The following is a 23697-nucleotide window of genomic DNA, read 5'->3' as shown; positions in this document are numbered from 1 at the left end:
TTGACTGATTTTCCTCTATTCTGTTTTGCTTGATAGTACCAAGGAAAATATAGGCAACAACTGTGAAGATAATAAGATTCATTATGATGCCCATTCTGATTGACTATTATCTTCTTTTGAAGACCTCTAATGTCTCCAATGTTTTGGCTTTACTGGTTTTTTTCTTTACTGTTTTGTTCAATTTTATTATAACTGATGATTTGGCAATTCTTTTTAAGATGGCAAGAGGCATTATGGTAACCATTGTTGATCACCTTGTATTTTGTTTTTACATTATGTATTATGTCCATCCTTTTGATTTGACTGACTCTGTCCTGTTATGTCACATATGGTTTTACTCTTTTCAAAAAAAAAGTAATAAGAACTGTGGGAGTAATAAAACCCAAAATGTATAATTGTCATTGTACAAAGGAGAGAAAAAGAAAGTGCTCTAAAGGACATAACTGCATGTATATTTAAGTGTATAAGGTAGATAACCATATTACTGAGTTTTGTTGGATCATTCAACCGAAGTGTTTACAGTCTGTTTAAATGTCCACTTTATATGCTTTAATTTGGTAACTTGAACAACTATTTCTAAGATGACAATATGTAATCTATTAACTAGAGATTTCCTATTATTTTTTCTGAAATTCTGTATAACTTGTACTCTTTTTCTGTTTTGTTTTTTCTTTTTTCTCCTTAAATAAAAAAAAAAAAAAAAAAAAAAAAAAAAGAAATGCTTAAATTGCCCATGCTAGGCGGGAACTCGTTATCCTCCTGCCTCAACAAAAGTATTGACTTTTGAACAGTACAAAAGGTCCTGGGTAGGACTTCCAGATTCAGCAAATAAGTCTGAGCTACCTAGTTACACACAGATTTCAGATAAACGATTATCACCAGGGATACGCTCACTAAAAAATTATTCATTGTTCACTTGGAAGTTACATTTAACTGGCACCCCGTATTCTGGCCGGCAAAGTCTAGTCTTCAGTGATCAGAAAGTTTGAGACCGGCTCCCCCAGGAGAGCACCAGCGGAACTGCAGCGAGGACATTCCGCGGCACTTCCGGTCAGGCGTTGAAGCAGCGGGCGCAGGGCCCGCCCATCGCCGGAAGTGCCCGCGGCTGGGCCGGCTCCGCCAGCCCGCGCTTGGTCCTGTGTCCTCGGCAGCCCCGCGGGCGGTGGAACGCGTCCCGCCTCCTGGGGGCAGCGGCGCAGCTCGGTACTTGACGGGTGGGACCCGTCCTCACCCACGGCCTCGCGGCTCTTGTGTTAACAGCCGGGGTGGCAGGCCGACCAGCGGGCGGCCGGGACAGGTGGCCGCCATTCCCGTGTCGCTGCGCCCGCGCGGGCCGTCCGAGCCGGCCGCCATGCCGCTGGGCCTGAAGCCCACCTGCAGCGGCTGCAAGACTACGTCGTCCTCCATGTGGAAGAAGGGCCCGCAGGGCGAGATCCTCTGCCACCACTGCACGGGTCGGGGCGGCGCGGCCAGCGGCTCGGGAGCGGCCAGTGGAACTGGGGGCGGCGGCGGCGGCGGCGGCGGCGGCGGCGGCGGCGGCGGCGGCGGCGGCGGCGGCGGCGGCGGCGGCAGCAGCAGCAGCAGCAGCAGCAGCGGCGGCTTCAGCTCAGCGACCTTCACCAGCAGCTCGGCCGCGCCTGCGCAGAGCAACGGGGGCGGGAGCGGCAAGCAGGTGAGCGCTGCGGGTGGGCCTGGAGCTGGACGCTTTCCTACCTGGAGAGGTCGGGGAGGGCCGCACGCCCAAGCTCCTTTCCCATCCTGGGAAATTCAGAGGGTACAGAAACCAGAAAATAAAGCTCTTGATAAGTTTGCCCTTTGTAACAGTATTTTCAGTAGCAGCCGAACGTCCGTTTATGCACTCGTTTAACACGTTGTAAATGGTGTCATGCTGCATTTGTCGTAATAATAATACACCTTCCCCGTTATTTTATTATGTGTTAAATAACTGTGTCAATTTAAGTGGCATAAATATTCCATTGTAGGATATGCTGTAACCCGACGGTTTTTTCTCAGTGACAAATGCGGTAAATCCGTACTTCTTCCTTGACCTAGATCCCCTCCCGTCCTTTGCCGTATTATGCAGTTTACACCCCTTGGAGGACACGGAGATGTTTACCTGCTCTCTTCCCTGGCTTCTCTTAGGTTTTAATTTTTAGATCTTTCCAAAGTGTACAGCGTGGGAGCCTTGTAAGATGGCTGTCTCTAGACAGCAACCTATCTACAGTTTTACTTTTTGTTCTGTAATTGTTTATATAACAGAGCAAGCAGGAAATTCACAGACGGTCTGCACGGCTCAGAAACACAAAGTACAAATCTGCTCCAGCTGCTGAAAAGAAAGTTTCTACCAAAGGAAAAGGAAGAAGACATATTTTCAAACTGAAAAATGTAAGACAATTGTGGCCAGTGTCGTGCTGTGATGGCATATGTTTTTGTGTCCTTTGCTGCCTTCTTTTCTCACCATTGAATGTGGACACTGCTATGGGAGTCCTCCTCCTGCACTGTAATGTGAATAATGCACTTTTTCCTTTTTGATGTGTTTTTTCCTCTGAGAAAAAATGAGTCTAAAAGAAACATCAATCTGGAACACATTTTATCAGATTAGTCTGTGTAAAGGAAAAAAGAGATTACAGTTCTTAATGTGGCTGGACACACTAAGAAAACTCTCTTGATCTTTTAAAGATCAAAGTAAATTATATTGGAACTCGTTTTCCTATCTGTGTGTTAGCATAGCCCTAGAAAATGTATCTTTTGATGCATAGTGATAAATTAGAATTGTTCCTAAATCTTTATTTCCTCCTCTATTGTACAAAATGGAGCAGACTGTTGAAAGGCCTGCGCTGGAGGCCATCAAAAGTGCTTTTTTGTTGGAATAGGTTTTAGTTTTTGTAAACACAAGGGGACAATGGAAAATGCATTATAGACTTAAAAAAAAAAAAACCCTTCAGTATTATACTCATTTCATTCACCAGTACAGGCATTTCTGAAGTTGAGTATTTTCATTTATAAATCAGAGGGTCCTAAGGTAGAGTCTTGTGAAGATTGTGAATTCCTAATAAGAGTAACATCTTCTACTTTAAATTTTTGTAATTTAGTTTTCATAAAATAAGGCATCCATATCTGTAGTCCCTTCAAGGACTGTACCAAGACAGATGGGAGATGCTTATTTTCACTGATGTAGCATTAAGGGTATATAGCAATTTATGAGGGCATTTCAGTGATGATTGGAATGTGGCAGATTACTAAGAGCTCCCAGGAAAGTTTCCAGAGCTTTAGTTCAGGCTTGGTACAAAATTGATGAGTAACCTGGCAGATTCCAGTATTAAGATGGACTGTGTGTTCGAAGAGACGCTTTTTCACTTTGTACAGTATTCACCTATGCATTTTATGTCATTTCCATTCTGTCATACTTAGTCCATTTGAGGCAGTAACTTTTACAATTGGGGTGCTGATATCTAATGACGTTCTGAAAGAGCTTTGTGGTAGGTCTCAACAGCCTAATCAGACCCTTGTCTCCTGTTTCTCAGCAGTTTTTAAACTAATTGTAGCATGAACAGTGGAAACATACTCAGGATGTGTTTTACCCCAATACTCAGATCTTTTTATTGCAGTTCTTGTCACCAAACAACAAAATTTAGAATTTCTCAAATTACTAGCTTTCTTTGTGTCTACATGTGCTATATGTGCATACATACCATGAATGTGCTAATATTTTTACTTCTTATTTTTTCATAGCCCATCAAAGCTCCTGAATCTGTTTCCACCATCATCACTGCAGAATCTATCTTCTACAAGGTAATCATCTGTGCAATTGGGGCTGTGGCATATAATACGCTGCTAAAATGTTGGCTTAGTCTACACGTCTCTGTTATTCTTAATTGCATAAAGTGTGATTATGGTTTTTGTTCTCTTGTAAGTCATTTTCCTTCTAGGTAACTGTTGTAAAGCATCAAGAACTGAAGTAGGAAGAAAAGTTGCCTGTGGAAAAAAATGATGTGAAAGAATTAAGTATATATTTTTTAAACTATAGCTATGTAAATTATTCTTAAACATGCTAATCCATGCTGAACCATGGAACAGTGAGCCATCCCTGCTAACACAATGGTGTTTGTCTTAGTTACTTTTGTTGTTGTTGAGACAAAATACCCAGCACCCACAAGTTAAGGGAAGAAAAGATTAGTTAGCTCCCAGTTTGTAGAAGTTTCAATCTATAATTGGTTGGCTCTAAGACAGTGTGGTATCATAGATGATTAAGTTTATGACAGGCAGAGGGTAGCAAAGCAAGCAAGCAAGGGAAAAGGTAAGCCTCTTTCTGTCCCTTGTATTGTATCCAGGCTACTGGGATTAGGTCGGTGCCAAACCAACCGGTGGACTGATTTAGTAATCACCTACCCTTAATGCCAGCATTGCACTATGAATCAGCCACACACTCTAAATTCAGCCACCTCAGAAAAAGCCCCATCTATGACTGCATGAGACTTTGATGGCTGAGGAGGACACTGGCAGGATGTGGGATTATAGGAAATACAAGACCGTGCTGTCTAGTACTGTAGTTCCAGAGACTAAAATTCCTTTAAGCAGAGGTGAGAGAAATTGAGAGTAGTGAGAATTCATACCTACTAGAAGTTCATGGTAACAGAATATTAAGATGTTTTGATAAAGTGAGGTCAGATTTCCTCACACAAAGGTGCACAGATAACTTGTTACCTCCATAAGAGCAGTGACTTATTGCTAGCAAACTGGAAGCCTCAGGAAATAAATTGCAACATTGCAAAAAGCCAAGGCTTGGTGGGTCTGGCCAAGCAGCAATCAGTCATTCAGTGTTTTGGCATTTGAACTGGTAGGTAAGAGGCAGTCATATAAATTAGAGCTTAGTTCATATGGACCAATTCCAGCAAAGTTCAAGTGGCATGTTACTTTATGACCATTGAGTGTATTTATTAGCTAACAGGTACTTATCAGTCAGAAATAGTCTATACACAGGTAGGCATGTCTCCTGTGTTTGTAGCATTTCATAATTCCTTTTTGCACATTCTTAATAAGAAGTAGCCAAAGTGTAGCGGGTGCTTGCTGTGTAGCAGGCAGCAAGCAGAGCATTTTACTTGTCTTATTTTATTCAGTCAACTCCATGGGATGGACACTGTTTTCTTCATCTTTTATGGATGAGTACACTGAGGACAGAAATGAACTTCTTCAAGATTGCACAGCTGAGAATTCATTGAGCAAAGCAGCCTGAATCAGGAATCTAATCCCAAATGGCTCCTGAGTTCTGCAGGTGTCTGTGTGACTTGGCTAGGACCGAGCTTGTTAACGGTCATGTGTAAACTAAGAGTTGTTAGTACTCATCTCCTGAGCTGGTGCGTGTTAACTACTTGGTATCGTTAGCACTAAATGAGTAGTTGTCATTAGCATCATCTCATCTTTAAATTTTGGTTTCAACTTTCCCAACTGAACATCATTTGTAGATTACATCGGAAAGCCAAGGATCTAGTGTGCTAGTGATTTCTGTATGTGTCCAGTGGAAACGCATGTGGAACCTGTTAATTATACTCTGAGACATTGTCAACTACATGTGCTTATTAAATAAGGCCCAAAAAATGAAATTCTTAAGTTGCAGAAACCCAGAGCCAGCACCATGGTGGGTGTTAGAAAGGTGACTGCCAGCCCAGATCAAGCATGCAAGAGGAACATGAGTGGATGATAGGCAAGAGTGTGGGTACCCAGGAACCATAGGATTAAGTGGCCTCTGTGGAGAACTGCATGACAGCAACTCCATGAACTGAGTCTGATGACTCCTAATCAGCTCTTCCTCTTGGACAGAAACTTTGAAACATGTCCAGCCAGCAGATGAGAGACTACTTCTATCAAGTGTCCCAGTCCTGTTTGATGTTACATATATGTAATCTCTCCTTCCCCACAGTTTCTGCTTTTTTTTTTTTTTTTTTTTGGTACTGAGGATCAAATTCACGATCTCGAGCTTACCAGGCAGGCCCTTATGCTGCTGAGCTAAATCCCTGACCCAGTTCCTACTTGCTGAGCTTCTGCATTTTGAAAATATTAAGTTGAAAATTCCAGAAATAACTAATTCATGAATTTTAATTAATTTACTACAATACATTACTATGACTGTCCTATTTCATTATTAATTATTGTGAATTCATTTCTGTATCTAATTTATAAATTAAACTATCATAAGTACAGGAAAAATCAATATATGAAGTTCGGTAGTATCCAGGTTTTGGGCATCCACTAGGGGGTCTTGGACCATATCCCCAACAGGCAAGGGGGGTACCATTGACTACAAAGCTAATCATAGATTCAAGCTGTTTGAAGGGACCAGCTGGTGATGGGTATGTGGCATGCGTTAACTGTATCCATTCATTATGATTAGCTGCAGCATTCACCATTGAGCACATGGATGAAGGCCACCAGCAGTTTCTACTCATCTAGTTTCAGTTTCAGTGCTCATGTTTCGGTTCAGTTGCTAGAAGTATTTCTTCAGAATCATTCTTATGCCTGAGGTGCACAGCCCAGCCACTTTACCAAAAGCCCTGTTTCATGGGAAGCAACAGTGAATCACTTTTGCAGCAGTCAGGGACCCTTTGGCCTATGCAGAGCTGTTCACTTGCCTGAAGAAGTGGCAGAATGTCATAGAAACTTGAATCAGCCATCACGTCAAAAGAGTGTTTCCATTTTGAGACCCAGAGAAGAGGGCATGGAATGAACAGTACAAGGATACAGATCAGTTAACTGGGTATTAAGGTAGAACAGAAATTAAATAAGTCACAAAACTTTGAATGCCAGAAATACTGGTAATTGTATTGTGGGAAGATACAAAACTAAATGGTGTGGAAGAGACATGTGGCAGTGAGTCTGGGAAATGTAGGGTAAAGTGAGGGTGAACACAGCTTGGTACTGATGATAACCAAAGAGTTTCTGTTACTTCTTTTGGTTTGAATTTATGGTATCTATTCTTTTGAATGAATGGTAAGGTAGGAGGTCATAGAGTATATTCTCAGCAGGTAAGCACAGATTTTCAGGGTAGTACAGAGAAAGACCATTGAGCCGATACAGGAGTGCAGGCTGCAGTTTCTGCCTGTATGATTTTCAGTAAGTCACTTAGTCTTTCTATAGCCTAATGAGTCTGGGCAAAAAAGTAGCATGGAGCTCAGAGGAGATTGTAGGCCAGTAAAACTGTGTGAGACCATAATGGCAGATACATGTCATATGTTTGCCCAAACCCAAGTAATATACCTCACCAAGATTTTATACTAAACTCAGCTGTGGTTTCTGGGTGATAATGATGTTTCAGTAGAGGTTCATCAGCTGTAACGAGCACACCACCCTGGTGGGAGACATTAATAGAGGCCATACATTTGCAGGTAGGAGTATAAGGAAAACCTCTGTACCTACCACTCGTGTTCTGTGAACCCAAATAACTCTTTTTTTTGGTCTTTATCGTTTTTATCAGTACCAGGGATCGAACTCACAACTGCCTGTTTGCAAGGCAGGTGCTTATGCCGCTGAGCTAAATACCCAGCCCCAACCTAAATGACTCTTAAGACAATGAAATCTTTTTTAAAAAGATAGAGACAGTGCTGTCATGGTATAAAATCAAAGAATTTTTATGAACAGGTGCAAATTTGTGTGTGTGGGTATACAAAAGTTTCATTCAGGATTATTTTGTTGGGGGGTTTTTGTTTTTTTGTTTTGGTATTAGGGATTGAACTCATGACCTCGCACTTGCCAGGCAGGTGCTTATGCTGCTGAATATATTTTTATTTTAAATAAGAGATTAATCTTCTGTTTGCCCCAGGGAGTATATTACCAAATTGGAGATGTTGTTTCTGTGATTGATGAACAAGATGGAAAGCCCTACTATGCTCAGATCAGGGGTTTTATCCAGGACCAGTACTGCGAGAAGAGTGCTGCACTGACCTGGCTCATACCCACTCTCTCTAGCCCCAAAGATCAGTTTGATCCCGCATCCTATATCATAGGTGAGTGTGACAAATGGTGCATCTTGTTGAATTTAACCTCTGATGTTTTGCAGAAGAATGTATTAGTCTGCTTGAGCTGCCATGACAAAATGCCACAGACTGAGTGGCTTGAACAATAGAAATATATTGTCTCACAACTCTGGAGGGTGGCAGCCTGAGTTCAAGGGACCATGGAGATTGGAAGATATTGAAACTGCGCTTCCTGTTGTGCAGATGGCTGCTTTCCTGCTGTGTCTTCAACATGCTTCCCTATTCTGGAGGAGACACCATAGTGTGGAGATCAAAACAAAACTCTGGAACCAGATTACCTGGGTTCACAGCCCTGCCTACCACTCAGCAGTTATTTGACAAGTCCTTTAATGCCCCTTGCCTTGCTTTTTTCATATGTAAAATGGGAATAATAGTAGCGCCAGCTGAGAGGGCTGGGAGGATTTAAAGCACTGACACATAGAATACTTAGAACCATGTGCAGACTGTGTAAAGGCTCAGTGTTGTGCTCAGAATCTCAGGAGAGTCATTCCGTTTGAAAGAATGCCATCCATATACTGCAAGCAGTCAAAGTAGAAGAAATGATGGTAACTTCAGGGTAGTGCATGTTTCAAGGGCTAATATTAAATCACTCCAGAGTGTGTCCTCCTGGTTTCTAAGAATATTTACATTTTATGAAAATGAAGTGCACATTCAAAAACATTTAATCTTGCCATTGGCTACTTTCTAGGGCCAGAGGAAGACCTTCCGAGGAAGATGGAATACTTGGAATTCGTTTGTCATGCACCTTCTGAGTATTTCAAGTCAAGGTCATCACCATTTCCAACTGTCCCCACCAGACCAGAGAAGGGTTACATATGGACACATGTTGGACCTACTCCCGCCATAACTATTAAGGAGACTGTTGCCAACCATTTGTAGTCACAGAATTAAAATGGGAACTGGGAATGTATCTCACTGATCCAGCACTTGCCTAGCATCTGTGAGGCCCTAGGTTTGACCTCTGGCATACAAAACAATTACCTAGTTCTCCCATTTTCTTGTATTTGTAATACTATGAAATGTGCCACATGTCTCTTTCATGAAAGTCTTAAACGGAAAAATGACTAAAAATATTTTTCCTTACTAGCTAATAATCATTAGCTTTATTATGTGTCACTTAGAAAAGTACAAGGGACAAAAAAGGATGAAATGTAGTTAAACATGGCATTCTATGAATAGAATATATTCTGTTCTATATATTTATCTTTCCAGGCAAAGACTGCAGTTTGCAGTTTCCAGAGAGCTCATTAGGAACAGTTAGTCTATTTTTTATTCATAGTTTATTTCGGGAAATTCATAAAATAGATTATATTTTTATACAAATACAAAATATTAACTTGGATTTTTGACCAAGAACGCAATGAAATAAAATGTAGGTATAAGGAGTAGTGTCTGTCATGAAGCCAAGTGAGCCTTATCTCCCCATCCAGAAAATGCTGTGACAGTTGTGGCCACTGTGAGGGAAGTGACTGCTATGGTTAGCCCTGGCTTTGTTCTCTTTCACCCAATTTTTCTGTGGCACACAGAACTCCCAGTGGCAGCTTGTAGAGCTGTTCCTCTGTGTTTTCATCACCCTCACTGTCAGACTGAGGCTTCTGGCCAAACCACAAGATGCTGCAGACGGCATCTTCACCAGTACCTGGGCCCAGGCCTCAGGCCTGCTGCCAGAGTTTCTCAGCTATCATCCGATCAGCTGATAGGCGGAGAAGTGATTTGCAGGTTGTTAGCTTTGCTAGATAAAAAAGTCTGCTCTGAAGCTAGCTGGGTCCACTGGTCCTGCCAAGCCTTGGCTGGGGGAGGCTGGTGAAGGGAGGGAACAGTGGTGTAAATAAGGATCTGCGGCCTTCCCTCTTCTACCCTGATGTCTCCTGCATTTTTCAACCCTCAAAAAACTTGTAGCAGTTTGATTGGATCATGATCTCCACAGTAGCAGCTTTAACTCTTACCCTTCCTTTACATAGTTATAGCTCCATATATGTGGTCATCTCTGTCACAAAAATAAAGTGGATTGTAAATACCAATGTAAATATTTTCTAAATACAGTACTAAATGTTCAAAACTTTTACATTAAAATGTATTTTGACAGTATGTTTATTTTGGATTTATTTGGTTCACTTAGTGGCTCAGGCTTAGGGCCGAGCCCAAACAGGGTTGAAGGAGTGAGGTCAGTGACATGTGGCGATGTTGGTGGCTGGGGTGCCCTTGTGGGTGTGCTGCAGCCTTGCCTGCAGGGCGGGGGTGCTGTGTCCCTGGGCTCAGGCAGCTGAGGCCAAGGCAGACAGGAGCCGCCCGTGTCACAGTTCAGCTCTTTGCCCTCTGCACCTCTTCATTTTCTAGCAAAGGCTGGTTCAGAGCCCCTAGTGCACCACCTGCCGGCTGGGGATGGAACCAGGGCTCCCTGTGTGCTAGGCTAACCACCTGTCCAGCCCAAGGCTCTTAAATTCTGCCTCATGAAAACTTTCCAGATTCTTCTGGCTCCAGTCTGTGTTGTTCTGTGGTTGCATTTAAGTTTCTACTTTGGTGCCCCCGCTCCTACCCCTACACTCCCCAAGGTTGGAGGACGTGTTTCATGTGCTTGTCTGCACTCGGTTCCCACTGTACCTACTCTTCACATATGGGAGCTGTATAGTGTGGAGTACAGGTTAGATGCTGTCAGCTCAAATACTCACTGGATTTTTAATGCTAACTAACCTAAATTTCAAACTTCATTGTACATAGTCAAGTAGAATTTCACACTGTCACGTGGTAGGTTTGCATTATATGTTTTGTTTTTTAGCAGGATATTTTAAAGGTTGTTTTAATAGGATTTTTAAAAAAGTTATTAGTGGGGCTGGAGATCTGGCTCAGCAGCATAAGCACCTGCCTTGCAAGCAGGCAGTCGTGAGTTTGATCCCCGGTACCGATAAAAATGAAAAAGACAAAAAAAAAATTATTAGTATATGTTTGTGATATATAATACATTCAAAGATAAGATTTTAAAAAGACAGTATTTGAAAAAGTTATTCCACACAAGTCTGGTTCTTGGCTATGAAAGACTTTTTCAGAATTTATATGAACTTTCTATTAAGAAATTTGAATTAACAGTTCCATCCCAGCCATAAATAGGTGAAGTCATACAACAGTAGAGGGAAAGGTATTATTTAGTTTAGGTGTATGTTTGTTATGTATCCACAGATAACATGCACATCTTTAGAATAAAGATGGCTCAAAAGTGGCTGCATCCTAGGAGCCAGGGGTTTAGCTCAGTGGCATAAGTGCCTGCTTAGCAAACACAAAGTCGTGAGTTTGATCCCCAGCACCAAAAAAAAAAAAAAAATAGAATGATAGAATGCTGCAGCCTACTTCACAGCAGATACGAGGTTGCCAAACCTTTTGTAAGAAGTACAAAGTGCATCCAAGGAATAGAAGCAAGGAATTGGTCAGTGCCAAAGAGGTACAAGAAAGAACCCTAATACTACCAAGAGGGCAATAGTAAAAACAACAATAAACTAGTATATTTATTTCACGGAACATTACTACCATCCAAAATGACTGTTGTTAGTGACAGGAGAAATGCAAATAGAGAAAAAGCCAAATGCAGAACTGTGCGATGCAGCTGAGAATATAGATGAGTGGTAGGGCGCTTACCTTAACATGCACAGGCCCCTGGTTCTATCCCTGGCACAAAACAGGATGAACTACATGATCCTGCAAGGAGCAACTTTTGGGGGGCCAGGTGTGGCACACGCCTGCGCTCCAGAGAGCTAAGGCAGGAGGACCGCAAGTTCTGGCTCAGCTCAGGAAACAGACCCTGTCTCAAAATTAAAATGGCTGGGAACACATCTCTGTGAGGAATCCTGGGTTTAGTCCTCAGTGCCGGAAAAAAAAGAAAAAAAAAACACCTTTTGTATCAGGTGGAGGAAGTAACTAGAATCTTGACACAGTCACAGAGGTTTTTTGCAGCTGCTTGATTATACTTCCAGGATTTTCCAGATTTTCTACCTTGAGCATGCACACGTGGTTGTATACTTTTCAGTGGTGATACGGTCTTACTGGATAGTAGTCCGTGTCTTGGTAGGGTGCTTTATCAAGAGTAGTTGTTAAATCTTCCCGGGGTGCTGGCAGACATGCTGAGGAAATCAGTTAAGTGATTTAATTGTTCTGTATTCATGCCGTTCTGGGAAGGAAATGCCCTCCTTCAGCTTCCCCAGTTTCAGGACCCCATAGGTCTGAGATGAGGGCACTGTGGCACCTGAGTTGTTGGTTTCGAGGAAAGAGATTGATGCATGTTCCAGTTTGTCCTTCCTCTCCTGAATTTCTTTTTTTTTTTTTTTCTTTTTCCTTTTTATCGGTACCGGGGATTGAACTCACGACTGCCTGCTTGCAAGGCAGGCGCTTATGCCACTGAGCTAAATCCCCAGCCCCACCTCTCCTGAATTTCAAGCCCAACTTCCCTTCCAGACAGCCTACCCGGCTGAAGTGACCCCAGCACAAGTGCAGAGCCCTCAGCAACCTCCTGCCCCAGTGCCAGGCCAAGGCCGGGAAGCCTCTCAGCTGTCTCCTGCTGGGTCACTCTTTGCTCTGATCAAATTCTGACTGATATAGTTACTGAGATGCCAAAGGAGAAGGCAAGAAACTGCTGTTTTTCCTTATAAGCTATTTAGAATTATTTGCCTCTTTAAAAACTGCATTAGCATATATTGCTATGCCATACACTGATACTACATATTAATGTACATGTAGCCTACATTATTGGGGCATGATGATATGATTAGTAAAGGCACAATTATAAAATAACAAACTTAAAGACATGCTATAGCGAGTTAAAATCGCTCAGCTGGCCTGCTAACTTCAGTCAGCCCTGACTGGGTCCAGCACTTTTTCTTCTGATAATGCACTGCCAACTTGACTGTTCTCAGCTTATTTTTCCCTTAATTAAGAAAATACATGGCTCCTAACTGGCCTCAAGGGCTTTGGTTGGGGCGAAGCAACCCAGTCAAAGACTCTTTTCACTCTGCCTACTCTGCTTGAACCCCCTCCCCTCAGCCCCAGTCTGTTCCTACATTGTGATAAACAATTCCTTTGAAGCAAATGTGTTTAGAGTCAGTTTACCTGACAATATATAGCTTAGTTCAATCCATATTACCAATCATGTGATGCCTTCTACTTCCTACTTGCAAACTATTTAAATTGAGAGCGAAACTGCCTCAGTGCTGCTGATTCAGAACTGAGATTCCCGCTAGTGTAATAAACAGTTACCTTCTAGATTCCTGGGGTGCAAAGAGTCTTCCATTTGGTATGATACTGGTTTTTCTGTGGCAATATTACATATATATTAAGATACATTAAATTCTTTTAAAAATTAAAATGTAGTGAAAGAGGTCACGAAGGAAAGATAACAGATTGGATTATAGACAAAAATTGTATACGGAATGAAAATCCTAACAGCAAACATGAGAATCAGCTCACTCCTGACTGCTGGCGGAGGCAGTTTCCTCCTTGTGTGGCCTCTCCATAGCTTTGCTCACAGCACATCTCCCTCACAGTGAATGACTCAGGCTCCTCATCACACACAGAGACAAACACACAAACAAGGAGAGAGGAATCCAACACAGAAACCATGACCTTTGCATAGTCACCCATCTGCAAGTGACACGCCATCACTTATGCTCTGTGGTTTTGGTCACACAGACCAACCCTGGTACTGAGAATATATGAAATATAGACCAAAATTTTGTATAAATAGAGGTAATTTACAGTCTTTTTTGGTATAATTTCAAGTAGTCAAAACCCAGAAACTTAAAGATACAACAATATGAAAGTGAATTTTTGAATGTTTGTGATACAGTCTTATGAAATATCAGAAATGACATTTGCCAGGAATTCTTTTTTTTTTTTTTTTTTTATCTTTTTCCTTTTTATTGGTACCAGGGATTGAACTCATGACTGCCTGCTTGCAAGGCAGGCGCTTTATGTTGCTGAGCTAAATCCTCAGCCCCATATGCCAGGAATTCTTAGCAGCATGAGAAAATGCGTATCAGAACATTCCGGGTGTGGAGCGAGTTTGATATTAGCTTACTGTCACTATGTGGCCACCACAGCCGTCAGGCATGGTAACCGTGAACCTCGCCCCGACACACTGACAGACGGACTTTCCACAGCAGGGCTGGCCGCCTCCCCTTTCTCGTTTGCATGTGTCCCTCTTATTGTACCGTAAATAGATATTTTTGATACTTATTTTTAAATAAACATTCAGCTTGCAAAAAAATACTCAGGGTAGGGCGGGGCACAGTATTGTGCTCCTCTAGTCCCTGTTATTTGGGAAGGTCAAGGCAGGAAGACTGCCAGATCCCAGGAGTTCAGGGGCACCCTAGACACCAGAGCAAGACCCTGTGCCTCAAAAAAGAAGGAGGAGGAGGCGAAGGCAAGATTGGATAATGAATGCAAATTTGTTAAAAACAAAACAAAATCTTATACCTCACATATGTGTATAGATACATAGAAAACTAGCTGAGGTTACAGGCATGTGCCACTGCTCCTGGCTTGTAATTTTTATTTTGTGATGTCACAGGCTGAATGTTTTTTTTTTTTTTTTTTTTTTTTTTTTTTTGTCTTTTTCCTTTTTATCGGTACCAGGGATTGAACTCACGACTGCCTGCTTGCAAGGCAGGTGCTTACGCCGCTGAGCTAAATCCCCAGCCCCTGAATGTTTTGTCTGTTGGAAGTTGGGGCACTGGGAAGAAATTCACTTTACTTATTTAGTTGTCTTTTTGAGACAGGGTTTCATTCTACAATTCAGGCTGGCCTTGAACTCACTTCGTAGCCCAAACTGGCCTCCAACTCATGGTGAACCTCCTGCCTCAGCCTCCAGAGTGCTGGAATTACAGGTGTGTACCACCACACCCAGCAAGGAATTCACTTTAGATGAGTGCTCTGAATGTAGAGTTTGTATACTGTGATGAATGTTTTTGTGAGAAGGAAAGAGGCATGAAAAACTTACTTTCTCTCCCCTCCATGTCAGAACACAGCCATTACGCCCAAAGCAATCTAAGCCAACATAAAAGGACAAATACCATATAATTCCACTTACATATGGCACTAGACTGGCCAGATTCACAGAGACAGAAAGCAGAAGTGAGGTTATCTTGGCCAGAGGGAGAGACTATTTATAGGTGCAAAGCTTCTGTTTGGATGATGCAAAAGTTCTGGAAATGGATAATGGTGGTTGCCTAGCAATGTGGATGTATTTAATGCCACTGGACTGTGCACTTAGACATGGGTCAAATGGTAAATTTTTATGTTATGTCAACATAAACTTTAAGCAGATATCCAAGAAATGAAGACTACATAACTGAATAACCAGTTATCGATAGAAAAGGAGATAAAGAATTGTGGATGATGAAACCGACAGAGAGAGCTTCCTAGTTTGCTTCCCACTGTGTCTGTCTCTGAGCCATCAGCATTGATGCGGGAACTGGATCTGTATTGTGAGTGGGCAGGAGATGCAATGCAGCAGTACCTTGCACCGCCTCTGGCTTTCTCTCTGCTGATCTAACGCTGCTATGAGAGGAACTGTGGGTAAGGAGTAGGGCGGGCCTCTGTGAGGTCCCAGACTCTGGCTCAAGGTCACTTCTGATGTGATGTCCAAACTTGAAACCTCCAGGCCCACCACAGCCCAGTCTCCCTTTCTTAGCTCTGTCCTCTGCACAGATATCTCAAGGTACAACTTGTCCTTGTGTCCTGGGTTATAAGTTTTGCTTGAGATTTTCAGAATACAGAGAAATGGCACATGTAGTGGATTGGTAACTGGGGGTCCATTTAAACACCAGCTGAACTGAATCAGCATGAGCTGAGCATGGATGGCCTACCTGAGGACAGTTGCCAGCATAAAAAGGAGACCTGGAAAGGAAGAGTGTTGTTGTTTGGAGTTGGTGGTTCTCCTGGAGGGGCTTGTCATGCTGGCTCCCCTGATGTGAACTCGGCTGTTATCATCAGAGGAGCCCAGGACCTTGTTGTTGCCTGTAACTCCAGTGCTCTGCTCCTTATTTTGAGCATTGCTTCCTGGCTCCAGAGGAAAAGATGTATGCTGTTCAATCTCCAGAAGAAGCTTGTCACACTGGCTTCCTGATATGTACTCAACTGTCCTCATCATCAGAGGAGCTCAGGACCTCACTGTCGATGAGGATAACTGAGGTACTTTTGGGGGAAGCCCTGGTCCTTATTTTGAGCATTGCCTCTTGGCTCCAGAATGGAACCCTCAGCCTGCTGGCACAGATCCTTCATCCCACTGGCATAGACTTTCTAGGTTCCACCACTGACTTTAGGGCCTTCCCAATGCAGATTTGTGAGATAGACTTGCATGGGTCATTGACATGGGCTCTAAGTTTTCAACTGAGCTCATGTAGATTATTGCCATGGATCCAGGCCCTTGGCTGGATTGTCTAGGTCTTTAGTGTTGAGGACAGATTTCCTGCACTTTCTTTGTATTTGACTCCTTGGGTGACCATTATAGATAATACTATAAATTATGTGTCCTGATGTAATTGTTCTCCTTGCAACCCTTGGCTACAAGAGCAGGATTGCTGTAACTGCTGTCTGCTTCACAGGGACTCAGAGACATGGGAGCCATCCTTGGAAAGACAGACAAGAGTGGCCACAGCAAAGCTCGAGAATCCTGTTGGTGGACTTGGGGTTTAGCTCAGCAGCACAAGTGCCTGCTTGGCAAGCACAAGGTGATTCACATTCCAAAGAGCACAGGAAGGCAAAGGAGAGGATGCTGAGTGAGTGAAACTGTCATCGGTAAACTGAGAACCCAAGCGAGCGGTGTTGCATGGTCAGGGGTTGACTCTGTGGGAATGGGTGGATCATGAGGTAGCAGAGGTCAGGTAGCGGCACTATGGCAGGCCAGGGGGATGTGATGATCAGCAGCAGCAAAGCCAACAGCTAATTATCATAGCCTGGACTGCAAGGCAGACTGAGTTCTGGGGTCCAGGGAAAGGGCTCTGCACTAACTTCCCACGTACCTGCTCTGCAGCTTCCTTCCTTTACCCCTTCTTCCAAGGAGCCAAGGCCACTCTCCAGCAGACTCCAACGGCCCTGGTAAGTAACCACGCTGGAGAAGGTCAGGGATATAGGGCCTGCATTCACTTCCATTCCTGGAGACGCAGAACCCTGCTATGACCCGCTATCAGTGAATGCATTACTACTATACTGAGGGGCAGCCCCAACCAGAGTGGAAATCTATTAAAAATTCAAATGTACTTAACTGCAGAGACACAGCAGTAATTCCACTTGGCTTGGGAGCAAAGGGGTCTGAGTAGTAAACTGATTCAAAGAAGGAATACAAAGTTGCTACACCCAATAGGCAATGAGAAAAATATGAACAGAAATCTGTGGAGTATAAAAGTATTTAAGAGACAAATTCTGCCACATTAGATGGAAAGTATGCAAATGGCTCAGGGAGAAAGGTTTCAGGTCATCCCACTGAGGAAAGGTCTAATCCGCCGGCACACTGGCTGAAGTCAGGGGAGCAGGGAACAGAATAGCGAACTAAAAGAATATCGGATCTTGGTGGCAGACTGCGCCCTTTCCAGGGGGAGAACCATTGGCAGCTCCTGAGATCCATGCCATGTTGGAACTTAGGATGCTGTGAAACCAAACAACCAGCCTGCCTCCTTGCTAAGCAATAGTGAACCTACTGATGCTGATGCACGGCCTAGAGCCAAATATCCCATTCCCATCCCCATCCCCCTTCTCTGCCCGCCTCCCCCACCCATTAGCAAATGGGAACCAGAAATCTGAGTGTCTCCTGGGAAGTTGACACAGCAAATAAGGGGGACTTCCTTCTACCATCTCTTTGAAGGCAAATATTTTTATTACTGTTTTGTTCTTTTCTGATTAATGGTACTGCTCTATTCAAATTCTGTTTTAGTAAGTTCTATAGTGTTCTATATTTCATCTCATTTTGATATACGTGATTGAAAGAACAACTATTATAAAGATAACAAAATATACGTGATACCTATTACTGTTATCCCGGTAATCTGCTGTGAAGTTCTGTACCAATTTCACTGTACGATCTTAGTTGGCTTTATTCTGTCTTGCTCTGTTGTATACTTTCAAAATAAAAAAAAAAAAAAGAATATCGGATCTCGCATCTTAATTAGCTGAGGAAAGGGCAATGATTACCACCTATATACCTGCATATTTGAATTAACTTTCTCCGTTCCCCTTACCCAATTACCATGTAATTAGATACTAAATACATAGTTTGTATAGATGGTGGCTGATTTAACAATATAGCTTGCAGATCAAGAGAATACCAAGATAAAATCACAGTGCCACCGTGAGAGGAGTCGACATTATTCAAAAAGATCCTGGATTTTCTGATGGATAAGTGTATCTTGGGATGTGATCTCATTTCCTGTTGTAAATTTATAACTTATATAACTGTATATATTTGGATCAGTAGAAAATAGGAATTTTTAAAAAGTTAAGAAAGTGGTAACTAAAATTTGTCAAGGGCTAGAAAGATGTTGAGTATGCAACTGTTCTATGACATTTATTTAATTATATTTTCTATTGTTTTATCTTTAAAGGAGAAATATGCACCACTGCTTGGTCAATATTATTTCATTAAGGATTTAATATAATTGATGGGAAATGAAACACATAAACTGTAATAAATATCTCAATTTATTCAACAATATTAGTCTCAAGTAATCTTGATCATTACATAATCACAGCAGTTACCAATATGCAATTGTATGATTAACCAAATCTGTCAAATCAAAAAAAAGTTTACAGACACCATTTTTTTGTACTGTTACAATATACGGAGAAGCCACAAAAAAAAAAAAAAAAAAAAAAGTATATTTTATGCTAAAGTTACTTTCTGTCCAGGTCGAAACATTGTTCCACTTTGACTTTTCTTCTTTGGATTCTGAAAGCTTTCATACCTTAAAAAATAAGGTATTTGATAAATGTAGATATTATAATAATAAGAGATAATTGATGCTTACAAACAGGATTATATACATACATACATACATCTACTTATATTTGTCCATCTATATCTATCTTTTTTTTTTTAGACAAAGTATCAACATAAGCTGGTCTCAAACTCCTGAGCCAAAATAGCCTGCCTGCAGGTGCACACCGCTAGCCCCATTCAAAATTGTATTTTAAGAGACAAAAGGGAAATAACAAACTAGGTGAAAAAAACTGTATCAGATTAAAGAAAGTTCTTACAAATAAATTTTCAAAGCTGTAATCTAATTGAAAAAAGGAGCAAGAAGAATGAAAATTTGGAAAAGATAAAACATAAATGGCAATGAGTAACACAAAAATTACAAAACCTATTGTTTTAATCAAGCAAATGAAAATTATTAAACAAGATACCATTTTTCTGCAATCAAACTGACAAAGGTTAGAAAAACACAACTAGTGCAGGACTAGTGCAGGTACTGACCTGGCACTCTATTCTGCTGCTGAAACACACATTGTAAAATCCTCCTGGAAGGCAATTTGGCAATACATTTCTTAAGCCTTAAAAAGTGTAAGTGCCCTGCTGATGCAACTGAAAGTTCTAGGCAGACATTCAATTCTCATTAAAATAGTTGTTACCAGACTGCTTGTAACAGTGAACATCTGGAAGCAATCTGAATACCCAAAATCTTGATAGTGTATTATTGCTATACAATAAAATGACATTAAAACAACAAAGTAGTAATCCCTTTAAATGTAAAAGAATGTGCAAGATGTGTGGATGGCTAAAAAGGCGGACAGCAAAATAGCAATAGGTGCAGTATATTCTTATTCTGGTAAAAAAGGAATGTATTAGCACGCAAATCTTGTAAGATTAAATGAAACTTCTGGTTCTTTAACTTTATATTTTCTGATTTTCCTTTAAGCACATATTATTGATGCATGTATATACACACATGCCTCAAAGTAATGCAAAATAAAATAAGAGTTGAAATTTTTATTCTTGAGAAACCAGGAATAAATATTCCTTGAACTGTGATTTAATTACTGATCCAGAATGGCTCCCAAGTGATGGGTCTCAGCCTCACAGGTGGCCACAGAATCAAGAGCCTATAAATCTTAATATCTTCTTAGTCCACAAATGAGATTAATAAAACAAATTATTTTAAAAGTAAAATGGTAATTTTTCCATAAATTTTACAAACCATGTAGTTGGAATCACTTAGAGCACTCAATTGTCTTCGTCAAAGTTTCTAAATTAAATTAGTTCATTACAAATAATTCAAATAGAATCAAATGAATTGGTCAATTAAAATTCAATTTTGACTTCTCTAGTCCTGAAGTTTTTGCATGTCTGTATGTTTATCCATTACATATCTTTTGTTTTTGCCATGCTGGGAATCAAACCCAGGGACTCACACATGCTAGGCAAGTATTCTCCTATACACATTTTTAAATGAGAACTTCAAAAGTTTAAATGAATAAACTGAGGGTGTTGGTGCACACCTACAATCCCAGCATTCAGGTGGCTGAGGCAAGAGAATCACCATGAGTTCTAGATCAGCCTGGGTTATGTAGTGAGTTCAAGGTCAGCTTATACTATGTAATGAGACTGTCTAATAAAAAAAACCCCAAGAGACAAGAAAAGAGAAGTTTAAATGAATAATGATGTCATGTGATGTCTGTATTTCTGAATCAGAATCTGTTACTTACAGCTTGGCAAAATTCTTCCAGTCGTCTTCACTAATGGAGGGTCTTGTGTGACTAAGGGCAGTCATTAAATGTGACTGACTAATAGCCACACTAGTTTTGCCTGGTCCTGGCTGGTGAAGGGATTCGTCTTCCTTAAATAAATAAAATTTAAAAAGTTAGCTTGGCAATGGGAAAGAGTGGCAGTTTCATTTCTTTTTGACAATTTTTCATGACACCATCCATTCCCTTTCTTACAACTAATTAACAGCAAGTAAGTACATAACCATTTGACTGACTCCATCTGTTTCAATACATATAATTCATCGACCAGGGATTTAGCTCAGTGGCCCAGCACTTGTCTGGCAAGCACAAGGTCATGAGTCTGATCCTTGGTACCAAAAAAAAAAAAAAAAAAAAAAAAAAATATATATATATATATATATATATATATAGGTGCACACACACACACATATAGTTCATTTACAAATCAAAGAAATATGTATTAAAAGAGGAAAAACAATTTTTAATAACTAAAAAGAAAGGCGGGGAAAACCCATACTCCACTTTGGCTCTGGTATCTGCCTTTGATGATACTGATGTCTGCCCTCAGCTGATCTCGCTGCTCCTGGGTGAGCTCCGGGCAGCCCTCCTGAGAAGCTGTCCTGAACACCGAAGGCTGAGGAAACGGGGTCTCTCTCCCAGGAAGCCCAGGCAAGTCCTGAGTCACAGAGCTGGCTGTAGAGAGACACTGAGAACTCTGCACGTGATGAAAGAAGGAGAACAGAACAGGAAGGGAAGGACAAAGATAAAAATTAAAACACTTAAGCAATAAACCTAAACATAGATCAAGTTTAATTTACCAAAAGTAAGCAAGTTTAAAATATGCTGGCATTCTGTGAAGGTTTACTGATAGCTATGCTGCAGAGCTCTATAGAGTTAAAACGGCCATAACAAAGAGATTTATTTTCTTTTTATGCTTTGTTACTTAATCCACCATACTAATGGCCAAGACAGATTCCAAATGAGCCCTACTCTTGGTCTTCTGCAAATAATTTACTAAGGTTCCAGGACATTTCTAGACAGAATTAAGAAACAAAGGAGAGAAAGTCTAGAAGTAAAGTAGTATGTTATTCTTAGGCATAAAAATGGGTAACCTAAATTTTTAAAAACCTGAATAAAGCAAGTACATAAAAAATATAACTAAACAGACATAAAAATGCTACATGTACCAAAACACTATTAATTTTGGAGGGATATACACTGAATGGTAAAAATTAAGTAGAAAAAAATCAATGACATTGTCCATCCCTAATCTAAGTATCTTTCTTTATTGCTTTTCTTGTGTTTATATTTTCCACAAAACAGTTAAAATTTTTTATACTATTATATGAAATCTGTCATTATTCTTGTGTTCTAATGATAATTTTTTACTATAAAAAGGATGTGCTAAGAAGCTTTTAAATGCATTAGTTAAGAGAAGTAGCCTAGGGGCTGGGGATTTAGCTCAGCAGCATAAGCACCTGCCTTGCAAGTGTGTGGTTGTGAGTTTGATTCCCGATACCGATAAAAAAGAAAAAAGACCAAAAAAAAAAAAAAAAAAAAAAAAGAGATAGAGAGAGAGAAGTAGCCCCGAGTGAAACCAAATCACAATCACTAGTTTGTTTGGTTGTTCTACTCCCAGACCATTTAAAAGCTGTTAACCAGGAATGTAAATTACTAACTAGAATAAATGGGAAAAACAAGACTCTTTTTACCAAAGAACGAACCAATCATATGTGGGGCTGGTTAGGAGGGTAATAAGCCGTCTAACTTTATACCAATATAACATATAGCTTTACATTTCAGAACTGCGTAAGTAACAGTGCAAAGATACCAAATCAGAAGAGGTTCCGTTTCCCAGTTCTGATTCATAGGAGCTTCCAAAGTAGAGCCGGTACATATTAAATTTTGATTCATCTGGAAGGAGCTCTGACATCTCTAGAGAAACAAGAGACTGATCTAAGCCACATTCTCCATCGCCAGCTGAGTCATCAGAGCCACTGCTGTGGTTAAGAAAGACCATCGAGGACAGACTTAGGTCACTATCAGAGCTGGAACCTCCATCCTGAGACACACAAAGGGAGAACCTGTTGTAACATCTAAATAATCTATGAAATACAGAAGCATTCAAATAAGAGTGATATGAGAAGGCCTGAGGTATTGTCCAAAAAACTCATTAATTCTCCAATGGCTGTGAGACATGCGGTACAATTTTAACTACTGAAGAAAGGAAACAGAAAGCTGGGTATGGTAGTATACATTCTGTAATCAACTATGTTAAGGGCTTTTTTATGATAGAGTACAAACACATGACTTTTTTAATAGTGAAAGAAAGATTTAAAAACTTCAATGGCTTGCCAAAATAAGGAACAAAACCCTGACTTTCTGATTTGGGAACATTAGGAGCCTGAAAACTTCTCTCATAAAATATGGGAAATAAGAACATACACAAAAATACATGGTAAAGCCTATGAGGTAAACAAATAACCAACTGCAATAACTAATCAAAACACCGTCCTTAGAGAAAGGCTGACTCTAGGGTGGGGATACAGAAAGGGTAATAAAACAAGAACGTCTTGCATCAAGAACTAAGGAAGGGACCCAAGAACAATGAGGACACAGTCATAATGACACAGCTGTCACTTACAAGGGGGTCTCCTTGGAAGGACTGGTATAATTTTATCTTCAAAATAAATAAAACTTAAGCTGATTATGTTTAAAAAATTAAAGTACAAAACTAAGAATTTTAATCATTTTTCTGTTAATTTTAACTCATGATATCCCAATTTAATATTTTTCCAAACACCAACACATTTTTGCTAATATTAAGGTAACATTAAAGAAACACACACCGAATTCTTTAAGTAGTCTTTTTTTTTGGTACCGGGGATCAAACTCATGACCTCATGCTTGCCAGGCAGGCCTTATACCACTGAGCTAAATCCCCGGCCGCACGCCAAATTCTTCATAATTA

General features: G+C 40.8%; 2 protein-coding genes across 7 annotated transcripts in view; one reads left to right on the top strand and one right to left on the bottom strand.

The window, feature by feature from the left end:
• Positions 1 to 1074: 1074 nt before the first annotated feature.
• Positions 1075 to 10115, top strand: Gatad1 (GATA zinc finger domain containing 1). The gene is made up of 5 exons (XM_063242759.1): positions 1075 to 1672; positions 2260 to 2385; positions 3733 to 3792; positions 7814 to 7997; positions 8716 to 10115. The coding sequence occupies exons 1-5, from the start codon at positions 1352 to 1354 to the stop codon at positions 8904 to 8906; spliced, it is 882 nt and encodes a 293-aa protein (XP_063098829.1). The 5' UTR covers positions 1075 to 1351; the 3' UTR covers positions 8907 to 10115.
• An 8568-nt stretch (positions 10116 to 18683) lies between these two features.
• The window catches only part of Pex1 (peroxisomal biogenesis factor 1), a 51997-nt gene continuing 46983 nt past the window's right edge, over positions 18684 to 23697 (bottom strand). For 3 of the 6 annotated variants that reach the window (XM_003475098.4, XM_013158300.2, XM_023567363.2), the window contains 4 exons: positions 22558 to 22788; positions 21244 to 21441; positions 20706 to 20836; positions 18684 to 18964 (listed from right to left, as the gene is read on the bottom strand). In XM_003475098.4, coding sequence (XP_003475146.1) covers positions 18883 to 18964; positions 20706 to 20836; positions 21244 to 21441; positions 22558 to 22788 — 642 coding nt within the window. In that variant the 3' untranslated portion in view covers positions 18684 to 18882. Of the gene's footprint in view, positions 18965 to 20705; positions 20837 to 21243; positions 21442 to 22557; positions 22789 to 23697 lie in introns of those variants that run through there. The other 3 variants (XR_010045377.1, XM_063242731.1, XM_013158302.3) reach the window with 3 other exon arrangements.

This window comes from Cavia porcellus, unplaced genomic scaffold (genome assembly GCF_034190915.1).
Source record: "Cavia porcellus strain 051 isolate PalLab524CR breed Dunkin Hartley unplaced genomic scaffold, mCavPor4.1 scaffold_2, whole genome shotgun sequence".
Lineage (NCBI taxonomy): Eukaryota > Metazoa > Chordata > Mammalia > Rodentia > Caviidae > Cavia > Cavia porcellus.
This window is presented reverse-complemented; position numbering and strand designations above follow the sequence as displayed.